We start from the raw sequence: 27,086 nt of genomic DNA on the forward strand, positions 1-27,086 counted from the left end.
AAAGAGCCCTTCATTCTTGAAAACTGTCATTTTTAGTGACCAATTGTGGCACACTTTTACATTTTAAACATGGCAATTTTTTACTACAATTGTAATATTTCTGATGGAGCTAAAACTTGATGGAAATGATGATGGTAAGAAATGACGTAGAAACAAAATGAGGGGCGGGCTGTCAGTGGAAAAAGTTTTCGAATTGTAAGTGCCTTCATTTTCTGGGTCATTACAGGATTACCAACACATTTACGAAGAAATCACCTTGTTCGACCTTTTTATCCTGCTTTTGTTAGACTCGGTTTTTTGTTACGCTTTGTAGATGATATAATCCTCAAGGTCCTTCCACCTTAGAGGTTAAATACTTCCCAGCATTCCTAGCTTCAAAAAAATATTTCCAACTAAACACTTCTTAAGTTATCATCGTAAATTTACTAGTGTGAAACCATCATTAATTGTTCCAAGGTGAATCAATTTTAAAATTACATTTTAAATGCTTCTGTAAAAGATATGGTGTGATATTAAAGAAATTGCGTTTTGAGTCATTGAAATTTATTATGTTTTATATCATGAAATATTTTATGTTTTAGCAGTTTTTCTTCCCTTGTGGAATATAGTGAACAAAAATAAGTAGCAAAATATTGTTATAATTTTTTTTTTAATATTCGTTATAATGCTTGTAAACTGAATTTTTATGGAATAAAAAAATTTAGTTAAACTAAATTAATAAACTAAAGAAATTGAAATCGGTTGGGATTGGAAAATTTAACTTTTTAAAAAATAAACTTCTCCTTGTTCTTGGGCTCGAACATCAGATCATTCTTTTTTACAATTTTGGTAGAGAACATCATTGTATGTTTCAAATTACAAAAGAAAATGCTTTTAGTTGTTGTCCTATAACATTGATAGTAAAATCAATGTTACAGTGGAATATTAATATTACTTGCTTCTGAAATGTTGATTAAAGCAAGATTTAATTTGTGACTTAATTAAACCTTCATTTAATTTTGTCACATCGCATGAACACTTAAAAATTAAATCAGATGGGTTATTAGATTCATTGTTATTAATGTTTCAAAATAACTTCGGCTAAAATAATTAGTCTTATGATATAAATTGAATACAGTCGTTTTGAGAGTTGCATTTATTTGATTGATTCAAAAATAGTAAAAATACATTTTTTTACTTGTTTTACAAACAAACAATTTGAAGTGATTAAAATTAAAATATTGTTGTTTCATAAATTATAAATATTATAAGTTTTCATAAATTATAAATCAAGTCAGAAAATTATTTGTCAAAAGATATGTTTTTGGCAAAAAGTATGTCCATAAAGTATATCAATATTTAAAAAATATCAATTAAGATACTTGATTTCATTACTTAAATGACCGCTTTCTCTAAATAATGAACATATTTGATGTGCACCCTTATTAAAATTAAACCTTTAATATGCAAATTTTTTTAATGACCTATCTACTAAGAGGACAAAGGAACTTTTGATTCACGTTTCTGGTTATTACTAAACTTTTTGAGTAAACTAATGCACAAATATATCATTAAACTTCACAATGCTATTTAGTATTGTTTCTGATACATGTGACTTTTAAATTGACAAAATACAAATAATAATAATAATCAAGTTTTTAAAATTTTCGAAACATAATTTTTATTTCTCTTTCTTATGGAAACTGTGTTCAGTATTTGAATTGGATTTAATATTTTTTAAAATACTGGAAAGTATTCTTTAAATTGTTACACAAATGCAAAATTCACCTTATACAAAATTAACTTTTCTTAAAAAATAATATACTTAATATTGAGTTCTTTTAATCATTTATTGCAGCTCCTGCTCCTCCTCCTAGAAAGCAAAGGAGAGAAAGAACAACTTTTACAAGGGCTCAATTAGATGTTTTGGAATCTTTGTTCAGCAAAACCCGCTATCCAGACATTTTTATGAGAGAAGAAGTTGCACTTAAAATAAACTTACCTGAGTCCAGGGTGCAGGTTAGTATTAAACATCAAAAGCAGTCATAAAAAGTACGATGCTAAACTTAAAAATAATGTCTCCTTTTCGGGAGAAAATAATTTCATCTTGTTTTCTTTTGATAACAAAATAATTTTACTTTGCTTTCTTTTTATAATAGACTAATTTTACCTTGTTTTCTTTAAATAACAGAATAATTTTACCTAGTTTTTCTTTAAATAATAGAATAATTTTACCTTGTTTTCTTTAAATAACAGAATAATTTTACCTAGTTTTTTTTAAATAATAGAGTAATTTTGCCTTGTTTTCTTTAAATAACAGAATAATTTTACCTAGTTTTTTTTAAATAATAGAATCATTTTACCTTGTTTTCTTTAAATAACAGAATAATTTTACCCAGTTTTTTTTAAATAATAGAATAATTTTACCTTGTTTTCTTTTACTAACAGAATAATTTTACTTTGTTTTCTTTTCATAATGGAATAATTTTACCTTGTTATCTTTTAATAACAGAATAATTTTACTCTATTTTCTTTCAATAATTGAATAATTTTACCTTGTTTTCTTTTAATAACAAAATTATTTTGCTTTGTTTTGGCCTCAAATTAAAATGAACTCTCAATTTATAATAATCTCTCCTAGTTTCTTTGCAATAATAGAAGGATTTTACTTAGTTTCCTTGTAACGATGGAATAATTAATTTTTATTTTCTCATCAAAATTAAAATAAATTATCCTTTTTTTCTTTATCATAATAAAACAATTCCTCTTTTATTCCCTAACTTTGAAATAATTTCTGCGAAGCGGTTAAAACATATCTAACAGTAAAACTACTATTATTATTGTATTTTGTATTTTTCATTTATTCTTTAAACCTTGCGCTTGATTTTTATTCAAAATATTGTTTCTCATTTTTTCCTTAAACATTACAAATTTAAACTTTCAAATACTTTTTGTTTTGTTTTAGCTTTACTAACTGTATTTATAAATGCTTGAAATGTTTTTTTAGAAATAAAAAAGAAATGATTGCTAGCAAGTGCTTTAATTCATTAAAAATTAAAACCTTTTGTAAAACCAATTTTTATAACATAAAAATACAACATTTTTACTTTAAACAGATTCCTGTCAAAGTATATGAGAATTTTACTCATTTTTGATTAACGAAAATAATTATTTTGTGTCTTGTATCAAACAAAATAAAATAAAAATTAATCAACCTTATTTTTTACTTCTAAAATAATATAATCATGGCCCTGAAACCCTGCGTTACCATATTATGATAAAAGGTAAGTACAAGTTACAATGGATACCAACAAAATTTCCAGGAAAAGGTTTGTATTCCCATTTCTTTTTTAAAATGGTTTATTATTTGGTAGAATGACCTCTTAGAAAATTATAAGGTAAGGTTTTAAATGGCATAAAGGTTTTAGAGTTGTCTTATTTTTTTCTTCTTATTACAGGTGTGGTTTAAAAACCGGCGAGCTAAATGCCGGCAACAACAACAGCAACAAAATGGTGGCAGCAGCAAAAGTCGACCTAAAAAAGCAAAAAGTCCTCCTTCCTCATCAACGCCGCCCTCTTCCAGGGGCGGCTCTCCCTATAAACCCCCCTCATTACCACCTTCTTCAGCGGGGCCACCAGTTACATCCAACTCAAATAGTATATGGAGTCCAGCCACAATCAGTCCGGTAGCCGCCGAACTGATGGGAGCCAACAGCTGTATGCAACGCTCTTATCAAATGGCGGCCAATACACCGCCCAGCTGTTATTCACAGTCTTATGGTCCCACATCTTATCACTATGGCAACATGAACATGGACTATTTGCCACCACCTATGCCTGTGACGACTATGACATCGCCACAGATGAGTGCCCCAGTCATGACAGGGACGCACATGGGGGCTTCTACGGCGGCCCATCAAACCCTCAGTTCCCGGACACCCCCTATAAACGGAAGTTTACCCCCACCAGGAAGTACCGATTGCCTCGAATACAGCAGTGATAAAACTGCCGCGTGGAAATTTCAAATGCTCTGAAGACTTTTTGAGAGGCCGTCGAAGAACTCATCAGATTTAAAAAGGAAAAAAAAAAGAAAAAAAAAAGGCTGACCGGCACATTTTGTTCCCTGAATTTATCAAAAAACAAAAAGCAACTGTTTTGTATATAACAGAAAGACAACACTCATCTTTTTACTAGACGATCAAGCACTCTCATTCTATTTTAGAATTCATTCTAGAATAGAAATTAAGGTTCAACTCATGTTTTATGGAATTACAGAAGGTCAATCTGGGGTATTATGAGACTATAGAATCCTTGTTTTGACAATATGTTTACAGTGAAACCTGTTAAGTTGACCATCTCTATATGTTGACCATCTCTATATGTTGACCACCTGTCTAAGTTGATCTTTACGATCAAGTACCAAACTGGCAAAAATAATTAAAGTCCTACTTTATAAATTGACATCTTATCTAAGTGTACTCTCAAATTGTCTTATGAAAAGTTATCAACTTGTACAGGCTTCACTGTATGATTAAAAAAAATATCAATCTTAAAAATAAAAGTTAAAAAAAAAACCACAACAAATGGGACATCATTATATACGTACTTATAGGGTGAATAGTATTTAGAAATATTTCATGACTATTAAATAGTAGTTAAGTATGGCTTTGATAGTCCTCTCATCCTATTATAGTCATTTAATAAAGCTTATATACTAAGTGTGCGTATATATACAGTGTAACCTATTAAATTGACCATCTGTGTAAATCAATCTTAGTTGATTTTTGCCAAAGTTGATAGCTGTAGTCAAGCACCAATTTTTCAAAAACAGTTGCTTCACCTCTTTATAAGTTGACCTCCTGCCTAAGTGAGCCATCATATAGGTGCTTCGCAAGTGGTCAATTTACACAGGTGTCGCTAAATATATACATACAAGGGTCTGAAAATCTCGGTCACTACGGTGTATAAAAAAATTTAATTGCCTTCCAATATTTCAGTAAAATCTGATTTTTTTAACAAAAAAATCTGAATATTTTAGAAAAAAAATTATTCAAAATGCTAAGTCCGAGCAGACCCGTAATGAAATGCTATTTGCATAATTGTCTGTGAAAGAAAATTTGTGACCACTTTATTAGTTTTTAGATAGTATTAAATTTACTTTATGTAATTTTATGAAATCACTTCTTAATATGCTTAAGAATTTGACCTTAAAAATACTCTTGTGTATGTATTTTTAATGTATTATTTTTTTCTTTTTAATGTGTCTTAAATAAACACAAACACCATAAGCTATAATTATGAATGTCTCATAATAGCCCCGATTGAACCTACTATTTATTTATTTATTTATTTTTATTTGTTTCTTTTTGTGAAACCCCCATGTTTTTAGGCAGCAAAAGAGAAATTAGTTCTCAGAAAATCATTCACAATTTTTTCGACTATTATTCTTGTTTATCTCAAATTAATCAATTAAGTTCTTGAAACTCTTTATATTCTGTGAAATAAATAATGAGAAATTCTGAATTTGACTGAGCAAAAACATGTATCTAAATTTTCGCCATAACTACGTAATAGGATGAAAATTAGTGCATTTAAAAGATAATTTATTTGTTCTTGCATATAACATAATCAGGATTACCACGGTTCTTGAAGAAAAGCTTTAGAAAAATTGAAAGAAATTTAACACATTTGTGAATGTCACTAAACACTTTTAGTTAGCATGTTTTTTTTTTTTCTTCAAATAAATAAAAGGAAAACTAAAATGATAAAATTTCCACTAGCCTAGTCAGCCATTTCTTTCAAGCACCGTGTTAAACCTATGAATACAAATGATGTTAGTAATATCATCTAGTATTTTATTTCTGCTTTAAAAATATGTAATAAATTGAAGAAAAGATGAAAAGAGAGCTAAGTAAGCAATGTCATATTTATATATTATAATTGTAAACTATTTGCATGAAGAAGCTGCATTTTTTCTATATTTTGTCGGTCATCTGGTTCGGTCAAGGAAGGGATATAAAGGTACGTAACATTTAGTGCCCAGGGCAATTGATATAATTTTTGTGTAAATTGAATTATTTATGATGACTTTTCAAATAAGTTGCTTATTATTGAGTTGTGTAAATTGTAAATGTCGAGTTCGTTTCCCTTTTCATGTTTGACTCACATAGCTATTTCAATAAAACTTTTTTCTTCATTTTTATTGTCGCCTCATACAAATATCAGAAATACAATATCCTTCTCGATATTTTTATTGGGAATAATGACCATTAAACAATATTACTTTTGGTTCTCAAATACTTTGCAAAGTACTTGAGAAAAAATAATATTCCCAATGCTTTATTTAGAAACAATAAAAAATTATTTAGTTCTCAGAACATTTTCACTGTATTTAATTTGGAAGCAAAATTAAAGTTCTCAATACTTTATTTGGAAGCATTAAAATATTGGGAATATTATTTTTTAATTTCATTTTAATATCTCATTTCAAAAAATGTTATCATTCATTTTTTTTACATTTCTTATTGTCCCTTAATAGCTTCCGCACCTAATAAATTTGTTCTAACTTCTAGAAATATTGTTGCTATAGAAAACTTTCTTAATGAAAATGTCCTTTGAGTTAAGACACTGCTCGTTAAAATATTTCAATAATCACTCACTTTATTTTTTCCCTATAATGTGGTATTTAGTGAAACTCAACCCTAGAAGCCAGAATGTTTTAACTATTAGAGATTTTTACTTTTACTTAGATTTTTACAGACTATTAAAGAATGTTTTAATTGTTAGAGATTAAACAAAATAGGAAAAAAATTTAATCTTTATTGTAACGAAACAAAATGCAACTATCGTTTGGGAAAAAAGTATATACTCCAAAATGCTTCATATACGATATATTTCATTCCAAATTATAAATGATCTGAAACAAAATTTTTCGAGACATTTTCAAAACTTAGAACTTCGATGATTTTTAATTTGCCAATCTTGAAACGTAATATTTTTTCCCTAAAAGATAATCGACATTTTAACTTACACAAGTCAATGAATGTCTTTTTTTTTTAATATTTTTTTACAATTCATTAAAATTCTGAAAGAACAATTTGTTAGTCTTTCTTTACCAACTTTCAATCAGACAATTTTAAATTTTGAGGAATAAAAAGAAAAAAATTGAAATCCCTCTTCTTATATACAACAAAGACTTTTTATAGAGTATGATATCGTTACATATATCTCGTCTTACATTTCTTAGATCCAATGTCCAGTACAACAATTTCAACACTTAAAAAAATGAAAGATTGTGCTTGCATGCCTTTACAAAACTATTTAAAAGTAGAATTGGATCGGAAATCTGAGTATTTGATTTCAAAAAATTTGGTTCAAGCAACCATTTAGAAAGACACATTACATGAGCGTGATGGATTCTTCCCAAAATCACTATAAAAATATCCTACAGTATGCAAAAAATTAAAATTTATCATTTTTTTGCTGTAATGAACATTTTAATTGCTATTATGAACATTTAATACTTTAATTAGTTGATTTTTTTTTTCAAAAACTATTTTATCGGAATTTTTTAGTTTACTTTCTTCTTAGCTACATATTTCAAATTAAAAATCACATTTTCTGCTCTTATTTAAAGCTGAGGGTTAAAATAATTAATAGTTTAAAGGTTAAAATAAAACTTAAAATTATGTCATTTTAAATCAGATTTTTTTTTAAATTCTATCAAATAATTCCAAGTTATGCAAATAAGGTAATAAATAATAATTGAATAATTATTGAAATAATAAACAAAAACGCTAAAGACAATAATTATTGAGTATTGCTGAATTTAATGATCACTGCAAAATTACTGAAAATTACAATCATATCAAAATTTCTGAAAATAATAATTATCCTATAATTGCTGAAAATTATATTAATTACATAATAATAATACAATAATTTGTCTAAATAATCTAATAATAATAATCTAATAATCTGTCTAAATAATCTAATAATAATAATCTAATAATCTGAAAATAATAATCTGCTGAAAATAATAATTATTGTATAAATGCTGAAAATAAAAATCACTTCATAATTGCTGAATCATTGCAATTAAATGAATTATCATATAAAATATTAAAATAAAACTGTAAGTAAACAGAATTATTATTCTGATTTAAATAAGTTGATTTGTTTGCAAGTCTATACACAGATGAAAAAGTCCCTAGATAAAAAATATCCAGCAAATGAGATTTCTAATTTCTTTTTAAACAAAGCACGAAGTATCGACTAAATTTTAAAGAAGATAAAAAGTTTTGCAGCTTAATTTGATAGTGGAGAATTTTCTAAATAAATGATACGCAATAGGTTGGATTTCTTAATTGGATTTACGCTAAAAAATACACAATAACTCTTCAATAATTTCTTCTTTACACAAATAATTACTCTTCTGGATTTCCATATAAGATTTTGACATTAACTTATAAATCACCGAGTTTCAAAATATTTTTCCATTTTCTCTGATCTAAAAATTAAGACTACTTAAACGAACAAATAATTTGCTTCCAAAGAAACCTAAATTCAATAAACAAACTTAAAAAATTATTTCACAAAGTATGTATCACGTTCATAAAAATAAACATTTCAAGAATGATCTTGTTTCCTTGTGTCTTAAAAACAATTTATGTCAGCAATAAGTAATTATTTCTGGATTTTTCATCAATGTAAGGCTACGTTAATTCATTTTATTAATAATATGACGATTCCCTTTAATAATGAGATGATTAATGCCCTTAAACAACAAAAATTTTGGTATTAGTTTTCCTATCAATAAAATCTGTATGAATGATTACGGGGACACTATTTTTACTCAATTCACTTAAGCCGGCATTTTTTCGAAAAGAATAAGTTGAAACTTATACATTTATCACGTGTAGATGAATGCCAAAGCTATGCTTAAATTGCGATCTCTATACGTAGCCTATTCGCATCCGTTGAAGAATTTCAGCCAATAAATTCAAAATTTACTAGCAAGTATAATATTTATCCACTCCGATAGATATTTTTATTGCATAAAACTAAAAAACAGGAAAAGAAAACACATAATCCCGTATAAACGGACATTCTATAAGTTCGTATTTATAATAAAGAACCTTCTCCATGTCGAAACATAAGATAAGAGACACAGAAATGTTGAAGAAAATACAAACAAGTTACAACAAGAAAAAAGTTGTTTGATGAATAGAGTAAAGGAACAAACTTATTGAACCAGTAAACGGTCCCTTAAACTTTAATTAATGATTATCAAGGATATGTTCAGAATCAAGACATTAAATGACCTTCCATCACTTTCGATATCTGGATTTTTCCTCATCTAAAATCATTTAATAATACTTCTCAACCACTGACTAGATTTCTGGGAAATCATTTTATATTTTAAAAAGTTATACCCTTTCTATTATCTCATTCTTTCCAAATATTTGGAAATATATTTCTACATTTTACAGCATCTTGAATTTCTCTATTACCGTACCACACATATTTATTATCTACTTTCATATGTTAGATTATCTTGTTTAAGCTTGTTCTCTTTAACTTATCAGTCAATTAACTTTTTTTATTGTAACTTGGTTGAAATTTTCCTCTGCATCCCTGTGTATCGCTCTCTCTTAATCTATTTTGCAAATATCAAGAAAGTTTCTAAATCTAAGCCTATAGTGCGTGTTTAAGGGGCATTATTTGTAGTATTCTCTTGTTGTTTAGATTTAAGCAAAGCGCAAAGTTAAAACTTTTCTTAGTTGAATTTTTACTGTATTCGTGACTTTTGATGAATTTAATTTTAATATTAAATTCGAAGACATTTTCTATTCATTATGCAGTCATATTGTAGAAAAGAGCATTTTAAAGACCTACGTGAAGTAAAAACTACTCCATGTAGTATCCATGTGAAAAGTTTTGAATAGTTCTGAACAGTTTTTCCCTCCATTACAACTACACAACAAGAAGAATTCCTGAAAAATCACAGTTAAAAGTACCCAGTTTGTCAATAATTTTATTTTATACCATAATTTTCAGATTGATATTTACTGAATTGCAGTGATTTAGTAAATATTACTGTAAAAATTACGGCATATCTGATTTACTGTTCAGTAAAATTTTACGGTAAAAAATACTGGTCTCCTGAGCACCGGTACTTTTTACCATAATTCTTCAAAAATCTTTTTTTGCGGAGTACCTTTTTATGCATGGTTTCTCAAAAATGTTGTAACAAACTTTATGAGTTGGTAGGGTACATTATGAGGATTGCGAACTGCATAGTAACCCATGACCGAAACCGATCAGGGAAAAGTGGTAGCTGAGATAAAAGAGTAGGGGATGTCGTTGAATAAATTTATGAGACATCATGTGTACAAATGTCGTACTAGATAAATACCGTAGAGTGGGGTTACTTTTAGACACTTATATTAATATATATATATATATATATATATATATATATATAATATATNATATATATATATTGCTCTTCAGAGTCTTAAAGAAATCTGATGCGAAGCATCATAAAAAGATACACTTTGCTGAAATACTGAGCAACAATACAGTAGCTCATTACGTATTTCTTTTTCTGTTTAAATAGACCAGGGCTATTTCGTTAATTTCAATTTTTCGCCTGGAATTGTGACGTCAGAACAAACGATGCCCTCATCAATTTATCTTCAAAGTCATGATTTCTATTCTCATTACTGACCACCTCTTATCCAAAAATTATCCCTAAGTCACCTCCCAAAATACAATATTCTTAATTATCAGGACATATGAAATACACTAAAATACCTAAAAGTTTGCATTTGTTATTATTTATAAATGAAATAGGTTCAATATACTAGGAATCAGAATGGTAATTTAGCTTATTGATAATAGTACTATAAATACTATGTACTTCAGATGAGACTTGATAAAGTTTATAACAGACAGCAAAGGAAACACAATCAAACAGGAATGTTTGCAGGTCGGCAAATAAGTCATCGCAGAAATGGCAGCTGTTTTAGAACCTAATAATGTTCCAGAAAGTGACTAAAATTTTGAAAAAATTAGCACAATCGCTGAAAGTTATTTAACTTTAGAAACCGCGAGTGTCCCAAAGCAATCTCACATGTCCCAAAGTAACCCCATTTTATGGTTCGTTATGTTCAAGAGAAATTTGCACCATAAGGTGCTATGTATTTCTGATACCAGGACACGTTGTTGGCACAGTAGGAGGCTCTAGAACAGTGATTCTCATCCATTTTTTTGTCGCTACACACAAAGAAAAAAAATAAGATTAAAAGTTGTTTAATTACCTATAATAACACTGTGCAAAATAGTTTACGAAAATAGTTTTGAATGTAAAGTAAAATAATATGTTCTACAAAAACAACAGTAGGTTTATCAAGGGATTAATTTGCTCTTTCTACTTATGCAGTTCTTATTTTGCCTTCTTTCCTTCGCATCGCTTAATAGTTCTTCTGTTTTTTATTAGTTATTAACTGTTTTTGTTTTTTTTTGCTTGTTATTAATTGTTAGCTTTTTTTTATAATTATTAATTGTTAGTTTTTTTTTTTACATTTTTGTTATTTTTGTGATTCTTAGTTTACTTGTTTTTCTGCTAATTATTAATTGTTAGCTTGCTTTTTTTGTCAGTTATCCTTTTTTAATTTGTTTTATAACAATTAATTGCATAGCTCTTAATTTTTAGCTTTTATTTCCTCTTATAAGTTGATAATATTCAGCTTGCTTTCTTTTGTTAATTAATAATTTTAATAGCCATTTAATTTCCTACTTATTTTAATGTTTTAAAATTGTCAGAGACAGAACTATCGCCGACAAAGATGTTCACACCGCTTAAACGTGGAAAAATTATATGAAGTTTATATATATAATATTATCTATATAATATTATATGTATGTACTTTTCTTTAATTTAAGCATTTTTCGTAGCAAAAAAAATATTATAATTTTTACTATACCATTTCTAAAATTTGGCTGCACACAAAAGTGATGCGGCACAGTGGTTTAGAATCACTGCTCTAGAAGATTTCTTATGAAGCTAACTTTGTAATAGATTTGAAAACTCCTTGTAGAAAAAATTCTTTAAATCAGGTGAGCACCTAACAAAATTTCTCTAAAAATATCTGCTAATATTTGCCTATTTGAAAGTTTGTAACAACATTTTAGAGACGTCTTAGATGACAACATTGGGAACACATTTTAAAAATTTCTTTCTCAAAACTTTTAGAAATAGAAGTATTTGAATTTGTATCAAGTAAATGAATAAGTTTGAAGCTTATAGAAGAATAGCAATTTTAAATATATTTGTTTTCTCTCAACTAAATTTTTCATTACAATTATTTTTACTCATGTGAATCGCAAAAATTTTTTTCGACTTACGGTATTTAAAAATTTCAGAAATTCGCTAATATTTTCCATAAAAACAGTTTTAGGGAAGATGGAAGCAAGAGGAAAAATTACAAATTTTTTATGAGACATTTAAAAATTGTAAAAATATGTATAACCTTTATTTTTAAGCAATTGGAAACTTTGAAAAGAAAAATTTTCATTCGCTTTGAATAAAAATATACTAACTTTATTTTGCTTTCTGCTCTTTATTTGCCATTGGAATTATAAATATATTTATAAAATTATAGTAAATCTTTAAAATTAAGGAAAGGGTGTATTTTAATAATTTCCTGAAAAAAGTTACACGTCTAAAGTATATTCCAAATTTCACAGTCATTTTATTTGCTTATACAGTCTAAATGTTGAAAAAAATATGTCATTAAAAAAAAGGAGTTATGGGAAAATTAAGTAAGTCTCATCTATTTTGAGTTTTGATTGAAATAATTCACCATTTAAAAAAATAATTTAAGTAACTTTTATAAAATAGTAGTAAAAAATTCCTAATAGTTACTGCAACACCTGATGTTACTTGATACAGCGTGCACAGTTTGTACCTAAAGAAAATTTATTCAAATGAATCACATTAATGATGTGTTTTTACCCAAAGAAATTCAAGATATTAAGTCGGTATAATTATTCTTTATAATTTTTTTCTCTTGATAATTTTTCGCTTTTTTTAGTTTCTGACAAAAATTGCTACTCAACGTTTATTAATGGAAAGTTTTTGAAAAATATTTTTTTCTAATTTTATCATGTTTTTTTATTAAAGCTTCAATTAAGATTTGTGTTTTGAAACTCCTAGTTTGAGCTCCTAAAATTTAAAAATCTTCATTCCAAATAAATTAGTTTGAAAAATGTTTATTTAACAATATGATGTTGCAATTTTAGGCAAATTTTAAAAAAATTGAGTTTAAAAGCTGTCATTGAAAAATACAATGAATACCGTAATTCGAAAAAACAAACTGATGCTATTGGAAACATTTTACAAGATCTATTTACGCACGTAGCCCCTTACGTACATTTTTAAATCGTGCTTTTGACTTTCTTCTAAGTCATATTTAGTAACAATTAAAACATTTTTGTAAAACTTATTTCATAATATTATTGCAAAGCTCAAATGAAAAAAATCGATAAAAAAGCAAAAAAATAACTTTTAATTTACCGATGGTATTTTCATGTTCTATGATGCAACCTTAATGATTATAGAAATAGACCCAAAATATGCTAATACAAATGATGTTTTCAGATTCAAACACACATTTTTGAGTTAAAATTGAATTCATTAATTAGCAAATCTTCCCATGCAAATTCCAGAACATCTCATCATTAAATCAAAAATTATTAATAGTATTTCTTTTTTTTTCTTCTTTACATTAATAAACATCATAATTATGTTTCAATTAAAATTAAACTACCATTCCTAAAAAATAATTTTTTCTTATAACTCTATAATGTCTAACTTTTACATGAGGATAATTTCAAGTAAGAAAAACTATAGATTTTGTAGCAAATATTGATGGTGCTGCTTTTTTAAGTTGCAGTGGTTTTTCTCAAACTGTATAGAAATGTTGCGATCCTAAAAAAATGAAACACATTGATTAATATTTTTGAAAAATGTCATAAAGTGCCTTATTAGGCATTGTATAAAGCCCCATTACTTTCTTTATTCCTTAGACATGCGTTGAGTAAAAAATTTCCGCAATAATACATTCGCATCTGTTATTAATCAATGTAAATAAAGTAATAGAAAGTAATCCAGTTTAAAATGCGTTTGTTTCAATAGTGAACTCGAGTTATGAGACGTGTAAATATTTTCACGAAGAAATATCTCTGTCATAATATTATACAGGGTATTCGGTAAAAACTGCCCTTAATATGTATGTTTAAGTTTATTGTCAACAGGGAAGGACACATTAGAGGGCACAAATTAATACTTAAGAGAGAAAAAAAGATGCTATCGAAATCTGACAAAGCATAATTGAAGAAGAAGGATGTATAAAACCCAAAGTCTGTTTGATATCGGAATAAAACTTTAGATTGCTTTGAATAGTCCTCCATGTTTTCTCGCGCAGTCGAACAGTTTGTTCTGTTGTCAGTTAATAATGTTTCAACTAAACGAGCAGTAGTTTTGTCTTGTTTAAAAAGGATATAAAACAAATTAATTTAAATTATACGAAGTTGCTTACTTTCTAGGGAAAATAATAAAACCGATTTTCTCAGTCAATAACACGGAGTGATTTTTCTTTTCATAAAAAATGATATAAAACACATTAGTTTAACTATTGACAAATTGTTTACTTTCCAGAAAATATAGTAAAACCAGTTTTCTAGGTTAAGAATGGTTCGAACAAAGTATTCAGTTAATAATGTTTCAATTAAACGAGCAGTAGTTTTGTCTTGTTCAAAAAGGATATAAAACAAATTAATTTAAATTATACGAAGTTGCTTACTTTCTCGGGAAAATAATAAAACCGATTTTCTCAGTTAATAACACGCAGTGATTTTTCTTTTCTTAAAAAATTATATAAAACACTTTAGTTTAACTATTGACAAGTTGTTTACTTTCCAGAAAATATCGTAAAACCAATTTTCTAGGTTAGGAATGGTTCGGTTATATTAACAAAGTACTCAGTTAATAACGTTTCGATTAAACGAGCAGTAGTTTTTTCTTGTTTAAAAAGGATATAGAAAAATTAATTTAAATTATCCGAAGTTGCTTACTTTCTAGGGAAAATAATAAAACCGATTTTCTCGGTTAATAACGTCTAGGTTATACGAGCAGTGATTTTTCCTTTCTTTAAAAAAAAACATAAAACACATTGATTTAACCATTGCCAAGTTGTTTACTTCCCAGAAAATACAATAAAACCAATTTTTTAGGTTAAGAATGGTTCGGTTATATTAACAAAGGCATTTCCTTTTTTAAAAGAACATGCAGTCTCTGACCAAATTATTAGACGCACTATAAGATTCTACGCAAAATCCTAATTATCAGGTGATACTATACAACTTTATTGTTTTTACGCCACTGAAACCGGTTTGCACTTGCTTACGTTAGTGTATCAATTGGTTAAATTTGGCGATATATAATATAAATTCGACGATTGGATAAATTAGACGATATATTATAAAAATATAGAATATTTATCACATTATTATATCGTAATATCTAGATCAAATTATTAGACGCACTGAAGTTTTTTAATAATTACATGTTTTGCATGAGTTTATATGCAATATTTTTATATTTAAACATACATGTAATAGGTTTTTAATCAGGAGATTTTTAACACACTTCCTATTTGTATTTATTTTTAACGTATTGCATTACAATGTTAACCAATCGATACACGAACGTAAACAAGTGCAAACTGGTTTCAGCCGTGTAAAAACAATAAAGCTGTATAGTATCACCTAATAACGAAGATTTTACATAGAATCCTATATTGCGTCTAATAATTTGGTCAAGGTCTGTAAAACAAATTGGTTTAGTTATTACCTAATCAGTTTACTTTTTAAGAGAAAGCAATGTAATGAATTTTCTCAATTAATAATATTTCTGTTATATAAGCAGTGTCTGGTACACTGTCAGTCTTCCTAAAGACTGAATGTATATAGATTTCTTATGAAATCACACTTGTATATAAAATCATTTTCTTGTATTGTATTTGTATTGTATAGAAATTCTCGTCATAATTCAATTAACTTTGAGAAAAAAGATCGAAAAAAGTCGAAGTTTAATAAACGTGACTTATGATTTATTATTTGACAAATACCTGAATAAAATAAAAAACTAATTTTTAATTTCAACAATTATATTGAAACAGCGATTATTTCAGAAATTTAAATTTTATTGAAAATTCAACGAAGCTAAAGTGAAGTGTTGAAGATCAAGGTGATATTAATTAATTTATATAACTTAAAATCACGTGTCCTACTCCTTGAAGTGTCAAAGCCAAGTGAAATAATTTCATACAACAAAAAAATCTCATGTACTTCTTGGAAGTGCATTTAAAAATTATTTCAATTTCAACATATAGCACTTTAAACTTATCTGTGAAGCAAGTAAGTTTTATAAAATTAACTGTATTTAATGTGTTTATCGAAGGATCTGACATCATATGAATTAATGTCTTTTAGAGATTATTCAACTGTTATTATAACAATTATAAGTACATTATACATTACTGTTAGGTTAAATTTGTTTATCTTTAGCCAACTCCTTCTATTTTATCAATGAAAATAACTCAATTTACTTTTTTAAATAGTTCAATCATTTTTTTTTATCAGTTTCAGTCGATTATTTTCAAGAAGATAGTTTAAGGCACTCTAACTGAAGCTCTTTTTTTTTAAATTTTCTTTTCGAAAGAGCTTAAAAAAATCAAAAATTGTATCACATATATTGCTTCTCACTTTTATGTCAAAAATTATGGGGCGCCACAAACCTTTAATCGTGTGACAAAAACTGTAATTGCACGCAATAAAATTTCGCAATAAAAATCGCAATAATATTTTACTAAAAAAAATTTCCAAAACACTTCAGACACAACACTGCATAATCATCAAAGGGAGAGAAAAATTCTGGTAAAATTACCATTCTGTATAACATTTCTGGCGAAAAATACATAATTCTGGTTAATAAAGCCAATATATATGGTATTTAAACTATTCACGTGGTTATTTTTCAATTATGTGGTAACGATTTACCGGAAATTCTGGTTTTCACAATTATAGTTCTTATAACCAAACATTTAGTAAAAAATACAAAACTGAAAAGTAAGGTAACCGAATAAATGGCTCTTTTATGCCACGCTCCAATGTATCATGACAAAATTATCAAATTTTATTTCATTTACCAAATTTTTTCACTCATTATAAGACCATATTTTATTGTAAATTTTACCAAAATCATTATCTAAGCGTTCAGGTAAAAAATTATTGATATTCTCGGTAATCCCAGGGAGCAGAAACACGGTAAATTTTACCATATTGTGGTAGTTTTGACCATACTTTTTTTCTCCGTACAATTATGTGTATGTGTGTGTATATAAACAGGATATTGTACCATGACCGTTCTTCGTACATTAATCCTTGTCAAAAATAAGACAAAAAGTATGCACGCTTTGACAAATCACATCTCAGTGATTTGTCAAATTTCAATAGCGTTTTTGTTTTTCCCTCGCTTAAGTAATTCTTAATGTGTATACTTTCTTAACTTTATTTTTGACAAAAATTTAGAAAATATATGAAAAGAGTGGTCAATATGGTACACCCTTTATATACGAACTGCTGGTTTTTGTTTCACGAATTAGACAATCAATTTCTCTTCGTGAATAATAATTATCTCTCATTTAACACGTAAATAAATGGAAGCTTTGATTTTCATGAGTAAAAAACATTCAGTACAAAGGCTCCAATTTAAATGATTATGTAAATTTATGTCAAAAAAGTCTTTTGAATGTATGTTGTTGATACTATCAGCAATTAACGTAATAGATAATTAAGAAAGGCTCTTGGATAATTTGATGTCACGTTGCCCTAAATTTTACTTATATACTTTTTTCGAATGACACAAATTAATATATGAGCGAGGAAGAAATGAATCAATAGTGAGAAGACATCAAAACCATTTTGATTATGTGATAAAACTTGGATGTTAAATCCTTTCCGTTTCTCAATCGAAAAGGTTTTGATAATTTCAACCCTCGTCTTCCACTGTAGTAATTTGATTAAAAATAAAAAAAATTCTTTCCTAACATATACATCAATTTGCGACTTCCTCCTACTTCATTTGTTGAAGAGGATTCTAAAATTCTATAATATAAGCGGTGATTACGGAATACTAAATTGTATATGGGACCAGCCTTTGTTTATCATTGAAATGAGAACTTTCTAATATGGTTTTTTAATTATAACTCGTAATTTCAATCAAATTTTTAATTCGAAGAGAATCAATTCAAATATACTCACACTACATTAAGTAAGTTACGATGGCTTCATATTTAGAGTTGTTTAAGAATAGAAGCTGACGGTAAGTATCATTTTATTATAATAAGTTGAGATTGCAACTAAATAAAAGCAGTACCATCTTATTACATTCTTTTCTTAAAGTTTTAGCAATACTTTACTCATTAAGACACAAATTATTTCGTCATTCGCTTTAACACTTTGTCGAATTGTGCCTGATTATAAGCTAGCTACCACAGTTTTTTCTTTTTTTTTTTTTTTTGAGACAGGGTCTTGNTTTTTTTTTTTTTTTTTTTTTTTTTTTTTTTTGACAACTACAACTATTTTAAACAGGGGAATTTCCCCGATTAGTCGGCAAAGTGTTAAGAATGAATTTAGAACTACATATCAAGGTAAGTGAAAAGACACATCAGCTTTCATTAGAACTACATTTTCATACATTACTTTGCAATAAAAGAATTTAAACTAAACTGTCATATAAATTCTATTTAAGGGTGTACTAAATTAGACTTCAAAAAGCTCGAATCAGAAAAACAATTCTTTCACGTTTCTGCCCGATTTTAGTTCAACATTTTTTTGTCAGATGTCGCTGCAGAAAATAAGCATGTAAGAAAAATTTAAATGTATTTAAAAACCACATCACATTTTTTTTAAATTTTTCGTTGAATAAAAATCACATAACAATATTTTCGAAATATCCACCATCAACGGAAATCACATATTGTGACTTTTTCTGTTGTAATGTGATTTAAGTTATTTTTCTTTGATTTATAGTGTTACCATCTATAGAAAAAAACTTTGAACTAAAGTTAGGAAATCAGAGAGGAACAATTTATGTTTTGTCTCAAGAATTCATTGCAAGAATTGTTTTTTCTTTCTTTTTTTACATATATTTTTAACTTAAACGCTTTCCTGTAATAAAGTTTTGAAAACCGTCGGTCTAATTCAGATTGCCAGTACAAATATTTCAATGGCCTAGTGATCGAAAATTCCATTTAGCTGTGTCCGATATAATATCATTTTTAAAGCATTAGTAACTATTTCTTAGCTATGCTAGCTATGTTGATGCTGATTTTCCAATTACTTGTATACTCAGTCTTTCTATAAATTACTTCTGTTTTATTTAATGTCTTATAAATTATCTTCAACTTTACTTTAAAAGTAACGTTGGAGTGTATATTGAACTTTGATTTGGTACATAAACATATAGATTGTGTAGCAAGGAGCCATTGGTTTACTTTGCTGGTCTTTACTTGTTGAACAGCGTGGATTGCTCCCTTGTCAATCCTTAAATAGGTAATCTGTCAAAAAATTTATTCAAGAGAACTTAGAGATGCATTCAATGATCATAGGAAAGAAATGCATTCAAATGATTTTTGTAGTTTGAAAACAAGTTAATTATTATCTTCTTTCTTATTCTTAATTTTCTTCAAAGGATATTTAACGTTAAGGACACCAAGCACAGTGACAGACCACATTTTCAAGAAACTTTAACAATTTACTTAACTTTAGTAATTTGGTGAATTGATTGATGTGTATAGTACGTTTGGTTTTTTAATGAAAATATAATTAAACAAGAAAAATTCCAATATGAATTTAACGTTTTTTATGACTATTTTACAGTTTTATGTCAAAACACAAAACTCTTACAATATCCTTTTTCTTTAACGAAAACTATTCAAGTAAGATTCAATAGAGGATTGGCACATAAATAAATCTAAATAATGTATCTAAAATCTACAGTGGTTTAGATAAATAATTATACTAATTATTAGACAAATGGGGTCAAATATCAGCTTGCACCACCGAGTTTACAAAAAAATGACTTTGAAGACGAAACTTTAAACTAAACCTAAATTAAAGTACAAGTTGCAACTAGGTTTGAATCCTAGTTCAAATAGGATCTAGTTTTATGTGTCTAACAAAATTTCAGTCGCCAATAATTAGTTTTTTTTGTGTCGAACCCCACTACAATGTACCTGAGATACGTTAAACTCTCGGTTGTATTTTTAGTGTTCTCTTTTGAAATCCCATTTAACTGACGTTATTTTATACACTTATCGTGGATAGCAGAAAAAAGTGGTAGATCGTTTAAAAAGAACGCGAATTTCATTTCCTCATTTTTTATAATCATTTCTCCAACTTTAAATTTGCAGGAGTTGTGATTACAAATTATAGCGTTTCTATACTTTCTGTCAAATCTTATTCTCGCAAGCTTCTTGTTTTTAAGCTAGGTCAAAAAAATTCTTAAGTGGCAAGAAATTTTGGCAACTTTCAACGCCGAAAGAAAATATGTATGAAATATTCCGAATTTCATTTTTTTTCTGAATAAAATCGTGACTAAAGAATAATTGATTCTTTGCTAATTGCTGATGCAAAAATTGATGAAGTCAAAATTGATTTGCAGTCAATCAAAAATCATTAATTTCCATTAATAATATAAAAATTACAGTTTTTTACTTGAATATCAGATTTATTATCTACTTAATCAGTTAATAATGAGTTATGTACTATCGTTATCACTATTTCTAACAGTACAATTCTTATTCGCTAAAAAGTAATTTTTCAAAGAAACTGGATATAGTGAATCACCATTTATAGAGGACTTATTTCTAGGTCTGCAGACAGTACACTATTATGGGGTTCGGCTGTATTTTCATTCATCAATTTGTGTTATATTGGATTAAAAGCTACACAAATTTTCGGTGTTTATATAAAAATTGGGGAGGTACGTTATTTAGTTAAGATTATGTTAGTTAAACTGAAATTTATCTTAACATCTAATGTCGATATTTGCTTGATACCTTCGATTGCATGCAGAACGATTTTGTAAGTCGGATCGATATTTTTCTTAATATTTACGGATATGTGCTTGGTACCTTCAAAAGTTGAACGCATTTCATTCTCTTGAACCACTGCCTGCAGATTAAAAATAATTGTCAAAAACATGAAAATTAAGAGTGCATGACATAAAATTAGCAAATTTCATAAAAATTATTTATATAATTCTGAATGTGATATAAATGGCAATATTTGTAACTGCAATATAAGCCTTAATTAATAATGTTTTCACTTCATATACCCATGGAATAAAAACAATTATTCTACTTACCATGCCTTTTTTTATTGCTCTATAGAGACAAAATCTGATAATGATTTAAAATCATCACTAATTTTTCATTTTTATTCTGAAATTAAACTAGACTAATACATTCATATGAACTGGCAAAAGAATGCTTAATATATTTTTGTAGAAACAAATAACAGCGCAGAATAAAATAATAAGTTCAAGTAATTTATGTGAATATTTAATTCTTTAGTATTTCAAATATTTTTAAACAAGATATTATTATTTTTTTCCTTTGCTATAAAATTTCAAAATATCATCCAACAGTCTCACTTATTATTTACTCACCAACAATCTCAGATATTGTTTATTCTCAAAAAAAAGAAGAAGAAAAAAGCATAATCTCAGTTTAATCTAAATTAAGAATGAAACATACCGGATGTTCCGTAAAGGCCATCTTTAATATATATTTTTCAAAACAATGCTTCTTTATTTTTATTGGTAATATTTAGAGCTTTCATTCTTTAAACACAACATCAGATTTTGCCTCAGTGTTGAAAATAGTGCTAAGTACTTGTCAATGATAAATTATAAATGTCCGATGTCAAGAAATGTATGATCCAGTGCAAATATTCAATAAAACCTTCCATTATCAATTGTTTCTGTTCTTTTTTATTTAATCACTGTTTATAACAAGTGTTCAAAACAAAGTTACTTGAAAGTTCTGCCAGAAAGTATTTAGTTATTATACATCAGAAATGCTTTTCTATTAGTTTTTAAAATCTTTTAATGCCTTTCTGCTACAGAAAATCATGCATGCATATTTTTTAAAGTAAGAAAATGTCATTCCTGCCGGTAGAAACGAGGCATAATTAAACAATACATTTCAGCCGAAAAAATTTAGAGCTTAGAGAGCATTCTCACTGCATCCTTTTCGAGTATACGATAGCACGCACATGCCATTCACGCATGCACTAGCATTTTCTCTTATTGTTGTTGTTAATTTACGTCGCACTAGAGCTGCACAATGGGCTATTGGCGACGGTCTGGGAAACATCCCGGAGGATGATCCGAAGACATGCCATCACAATTTTGATCCTCTGTGGAGGGGATGGCACCCCCGCTTCGGCAGCCCGACGACCTGCGCGCGAAGTCGAGCACTTTACGGTAGCACAGTTTAGCGAGGACCCTTACCGCACACCCTCGGTCCCTACGCAGACTGATCCAAGTGGTCACCCACCCGCACACTGACCGTAGCCAGTGATGCTTGACTTCGGTGATCTGCTGGGAACCGTGTCTTAACGATCAATCCACTGCGGGACGCATTTTCTCTTACATATAACATTGAAACAGTCACACACAAGTGAAAGAGAAACAAATGCAGTGAGAATGGTTCCTTAAAGCTGAAAAGGCAAACAAAGGACGGTTTGATGATTTTTAATACACGATTAGTCATCTTCATTTTGTGACGTAACGTAGTAACTGTTAGCTGAGCTTACAGCCAAAGCACAAATATTTTCTTCAACTTCGTCTGAAATCTAAACAAATACCGGTTTTGAAGCCTGCTTGTTCCTCTCCAAGCAGGACTTGATACGAAACAGAACGGGTTGATCGCCTTTCCTTGCTTCGAAATGTGCCTCAAGCTGAAGCAAATATTTACATTGAAAACGAAGGGGGTCTACCATATTCTAGTAGTGTATTTAAGTAAATCCAGTGCTGAAATTATCAAAATACGGTAATACTAGAAGTACTGTATTTACGTCACACAATGGGCAACTTGCGACAGCCTAGCAAACATCACTGAAAAGAACAGGACATGACATCACAATTTTGATCCACTACGGAGTGAATGACTCCCACACTCTGGGATCCCGATGACTTGAGCACGAAGCCGAACACTTTAAGGAAGAACAGTTTAACGAGGACTGATACCGCACACCCTCTCTCTCTCTTCACAGACCGATCAAATTGGTTACCCACCTATACATTAACCACAGTCAGCGATGCTTGATTTCGTTGATCTACGGAGAACTATGTCTTACAATAAATCAAATGTGGGACGTAATTATAAGTGCAAATAATCGAAAGTTATTAAAGCATTTATAGTGCTTATTTAATCTAAAGACGTCATAAAAACTGAAAATTTAGATAATGTTGAAATTTCTAACAAAAAAGTTTTGAAAATTAAGCTTTTTTTTTATATCTTCTGAATAAGGGGAACCTAGTTCCAAGCAAATCCATAAGTAATAAGAAATAAAAATTATTAAGCAGATCGCAATATTGTAATATCTGATAATAGTCAACAAATTTGAAAATAAAACATTTTGTTTTAAATTTAATTTGAAAGAAAAGTTCGTGTTAAGATGTCAATTTCAATTCATCTGATTCATGTTCATTATTACACGCTTATGCAGTTCGTGCATTTGCATTCTCACTGCATACGGTTCACATAACCGACCATGCATCAATACTATTCATTCATGCTGTACTCTAGCTGTACGTTTTATTTCTAGTTACTAAACATTCGCGAGCTCGTCTCGTGTAATCGCAGTATGAATTCTCCTTTGTGAGTAGTTTCGAAATATTCACACGCGTGAAGGAAATTGGCAGCAGTGTAAACGGTATTTAAGATAGCGTGGTGGCTTTAGTTCACGTATATCAAAAATGTATAAGCAGTAGCAGCGCACATAATGCAACTTTTCAAAATGAACAGCCACTCAATCTAAACACTAATACATTCTGTAAATAACCAAATTTATCTCAAAGACCATTCCAAATTCTTTACGGTTTGCAATTCATGGTTGCGAATTTGGTAGTGTGGGATTGAACCTGATTGGTGAAATATATTTTGCCATGAAAAATTAGCCAATCACGTTCTCACGCAATCACCGAATTCACACACTCTTTTCGCACGCAATGAGATTGGCTCTTTATGGAGCATTCTCGCTGCATGAGATTTGCGTATACGAATGTGAGTAAATGCGATTGGCTTATGCGCAAGACGTTCCTTTTACATGTAATTCCTAAGCATGCGCAAGCGTGGCTAAGGCAGTATGATGTAGCGAACGGTCCTTAACTTCAGGAATCAATCTTGCAGCATTCAATTTACCAATTGTACATGGTTCAAGCATAGGTACCGTTCACATTGAATGCAGAAAATTCACGTACACTAACTCGGAGATGCGAGCAAGAATCTGATTGGTGAAATCTGAAATATATTAACCCACGAAAATTCCACCAACACAGTTCGAATTATCGAATTCATATTATCAGATTGCTTCGCATGCAATAAGAATGGTCCTAAACGGGACCAAACTCTGTTGAGGACAAATCTCAATGCTTACGGATCAGTCAAAGCAAAAACATTATCGAACCATGACTTGGCATTTTCCTTTCTTCCTCTTCTCAGTTATATAGGAATGTACTACGATATTTTTTCCTTTCTTAATGTTTTTCGTATTTAATTGTCGCAAATATTTTTTAACATTTCCACGAAGCTTTCTTTTGGAACTATATTCAATATAGATTTCAGTTCCATATTGTTTCGTAACTTAAAAGTTTTTAGTCCATTTGAAAATCAAAACAGAAATTAAGTAATTCCTTCTCCCATGTCTCTTCACGTGCTAATGGTGAAAGCATGCGAAGTGTTGCCATATGTAGAGAATTCGGCTCTACGCCACCTGTAGCCCATTTTAATCGCCTATATAATTCAAGTACGCAAAATCACATGAGGTGAGGATGATAATCTGATTAGCGAGATAAGAAATAAGTTTTAAAAATCAAGTTCCCAGCAGATTCGGTTCCCAGACACGGTTCCCAGCAGATCACCGAAGTCAAGTATCACTGGCTACGGTTCGTGTGCGGGTGGGTGACCACATGGATCAGTCTGCGTAAGGACCGAGGGAGTGCGGTATTGGTCCTCGTTAAACTGTTCTACCGTAAAGTGCTCGACTTCGCTTGCAGGTCGTCGGGCTACCGAAGCGGGGGTGCATCCCCTCTGCAGAGGATCAAAATTGTGATGGCATGTCTTCGGATCATCCTCAAGGATGTTTCCCAGACCGTCGTCAATAGCCCATTGTGCAGCTCTAGTGCGACGTAAATGAACAAATCAAATCAAATCAAATTAAAAACTACTTGTCAGAATATCCTGATTTTAGCAGAACAATCGTGACGTAATAGATAGCCGACTTAAAACCGTGTGAGTTCTGGCTTTGGTGGTACCTGAAGAATGTTGTTTACAGCAGGCGGATTAAGAATCTAGCCGACTTGAAGGCAAGCATCACCCACCACATCCATTGCATCAGTACCGATCAGTACCCACCAATCTGTTAAGAAGCGTGCAGTTTTGTACTTCCAATTAGTAGCGGAACAAGGCAAGAGGAATATCGAACAACTTATGTTTTAATCATCAGTTAGATATTTGTTCTATGAAGCTCTTTTTTTTCTACTTTGGCAGTTTGGCAGTTATCGCTGCAAACACGTATTCTCGTCTTTTCGCGAATAAATTTTTTAGTAAACCCCTGAGCTTTTTTGCTTCTTTTAGGCTAACAACATTGCTGCGGGCAAGGAATCCATTTTTGGTCTCTCCTCAGACAATACCCTGAAAGTGCCCTCTATCGACAGATTTTGGAGCTTTTTTCCTTCTCCAAACAAAATTCCATTGCAATGAGGTCATTCTGATGAGCAGTTTTAAAAATCATAGTTTTTTGAAGTCGTAACTTTAAGTATTAAGTAACTTTAAGTACCTAGTTGTACAGTGGCGATGCAAGTAGTTGTTCAGTGCCAATGCATTCAAAGTTTTTGCAAGGGAAGTCGAGGAGAACGGGTTATCTGCTTTTAAAATATCTTTCAACATGTATTAACTATAGCAGTAATTTTGATAAGTTAGTGCTGTTTACCTTGGAAAAAAGAAATTGCCAGAAAGAATGCAGGAGTAATAAACTTTACAACAAACACAACTCACACTACTGCTCAAGAATTCACAAAATCGTTTGGATGAAAAAAATAAGCAAAAGCATTGATTCACACTGCTACCTTTCTCTCTGGATACGATTCACGCAACTCTGATTACTGTCAAAAGATGTTGTTGTTGTTCATTTACGTCGCACTGGAGCTGCGCAATGGGCTATTGGCGACGGTCTGGGAAACATCCCTGAGGATGATCCGAAGACATGCCATCACAATTTTGATCCACTGCAGAGGGGATGCACCCCTGCTTCGGTATCCCGATGACCTTCACGCGAAGTCGAGCACTTTGCGGTAGAACAGTTTAACGAGGACCAATACCGCACACCCTCGGTCCCTACGCAGGCTGATCCAAGTGGTCACCCACCCGCACACTGACCGTAGCCAGTGATGCTTGACTTCGGTGATTAGCCGTCAAAAGAAAAGTAGTAACTGATACATGCAAAGGGTTAGAAACTACATGAAGTGGAGCATTCTCACTGCATGCAATTGTTTCGCATGCGAGTGAAAACCAGATTGGTGGAAAATATTTATCCCTGAAGAACTCTCCAATCAACTTCTCATTCGCATGCAATTCTTGCGGGGGAAAAAAGAAAGAACAAAATTATTACTAATAAAGTGTCTACCAAATGGAACCTCAAAAGCAGCAAGTAATAATAATTAAAATCCAAAGGAGAGCAATGCCTAT

General features: G+C 29.6%; 1 protein-coding gene across 6 annotated transcripts in view; it reads left to right on the forward strand.

Moving 5' to 3' along the window:
• LOC107457564 (homeobox protein OTX2) overlaps nucleotides 1–6,181 on the forward strand; it is a 151,788-nt gene extending 145,607 nt beyond the window's left edge. For all 6 annotated transcript variants that reach the window (XM_071188097.1, XM_071188100.1, XM_071188098.1 and 3 more), the window contains 2 exons: nucleotides 1,838–1,998; nucleotides 3,438–6,181. In XM_071188097.1, coding sequence (XP_071044198.1) covers nucleotides 1,838–1,998; nucleotides 3,438–4,013 — 737 coding nt within the window. In that variant the 3' untranslated portion in view covers nucleotides 4,014–6,181. The remainder of the gene's footprint in view (nucleotides 1–1,837; nucleotides 1,999–3,437) is intronic.
• Nucleotides 6,182–27,086: the final 20,905 nt, after the last annotated feature.

The sequence above is a fragment of the Parasteatoda tepidariorum genome, chromosome X2 (assembly GCF_043381705.1).
Source record: "Parasteatoda tepidariorum isolate YZ-2023 chromosome X2, CAS_Ptep_4.0, whole genome shotgun sequence".
Classification (NCBI taxonomy): Eukaryota; Metazoa; Arthropoda; class Arachnida; order Araneae; family Theridiidae; genus Parasteatoda; species Parasteatoda tepidariorum.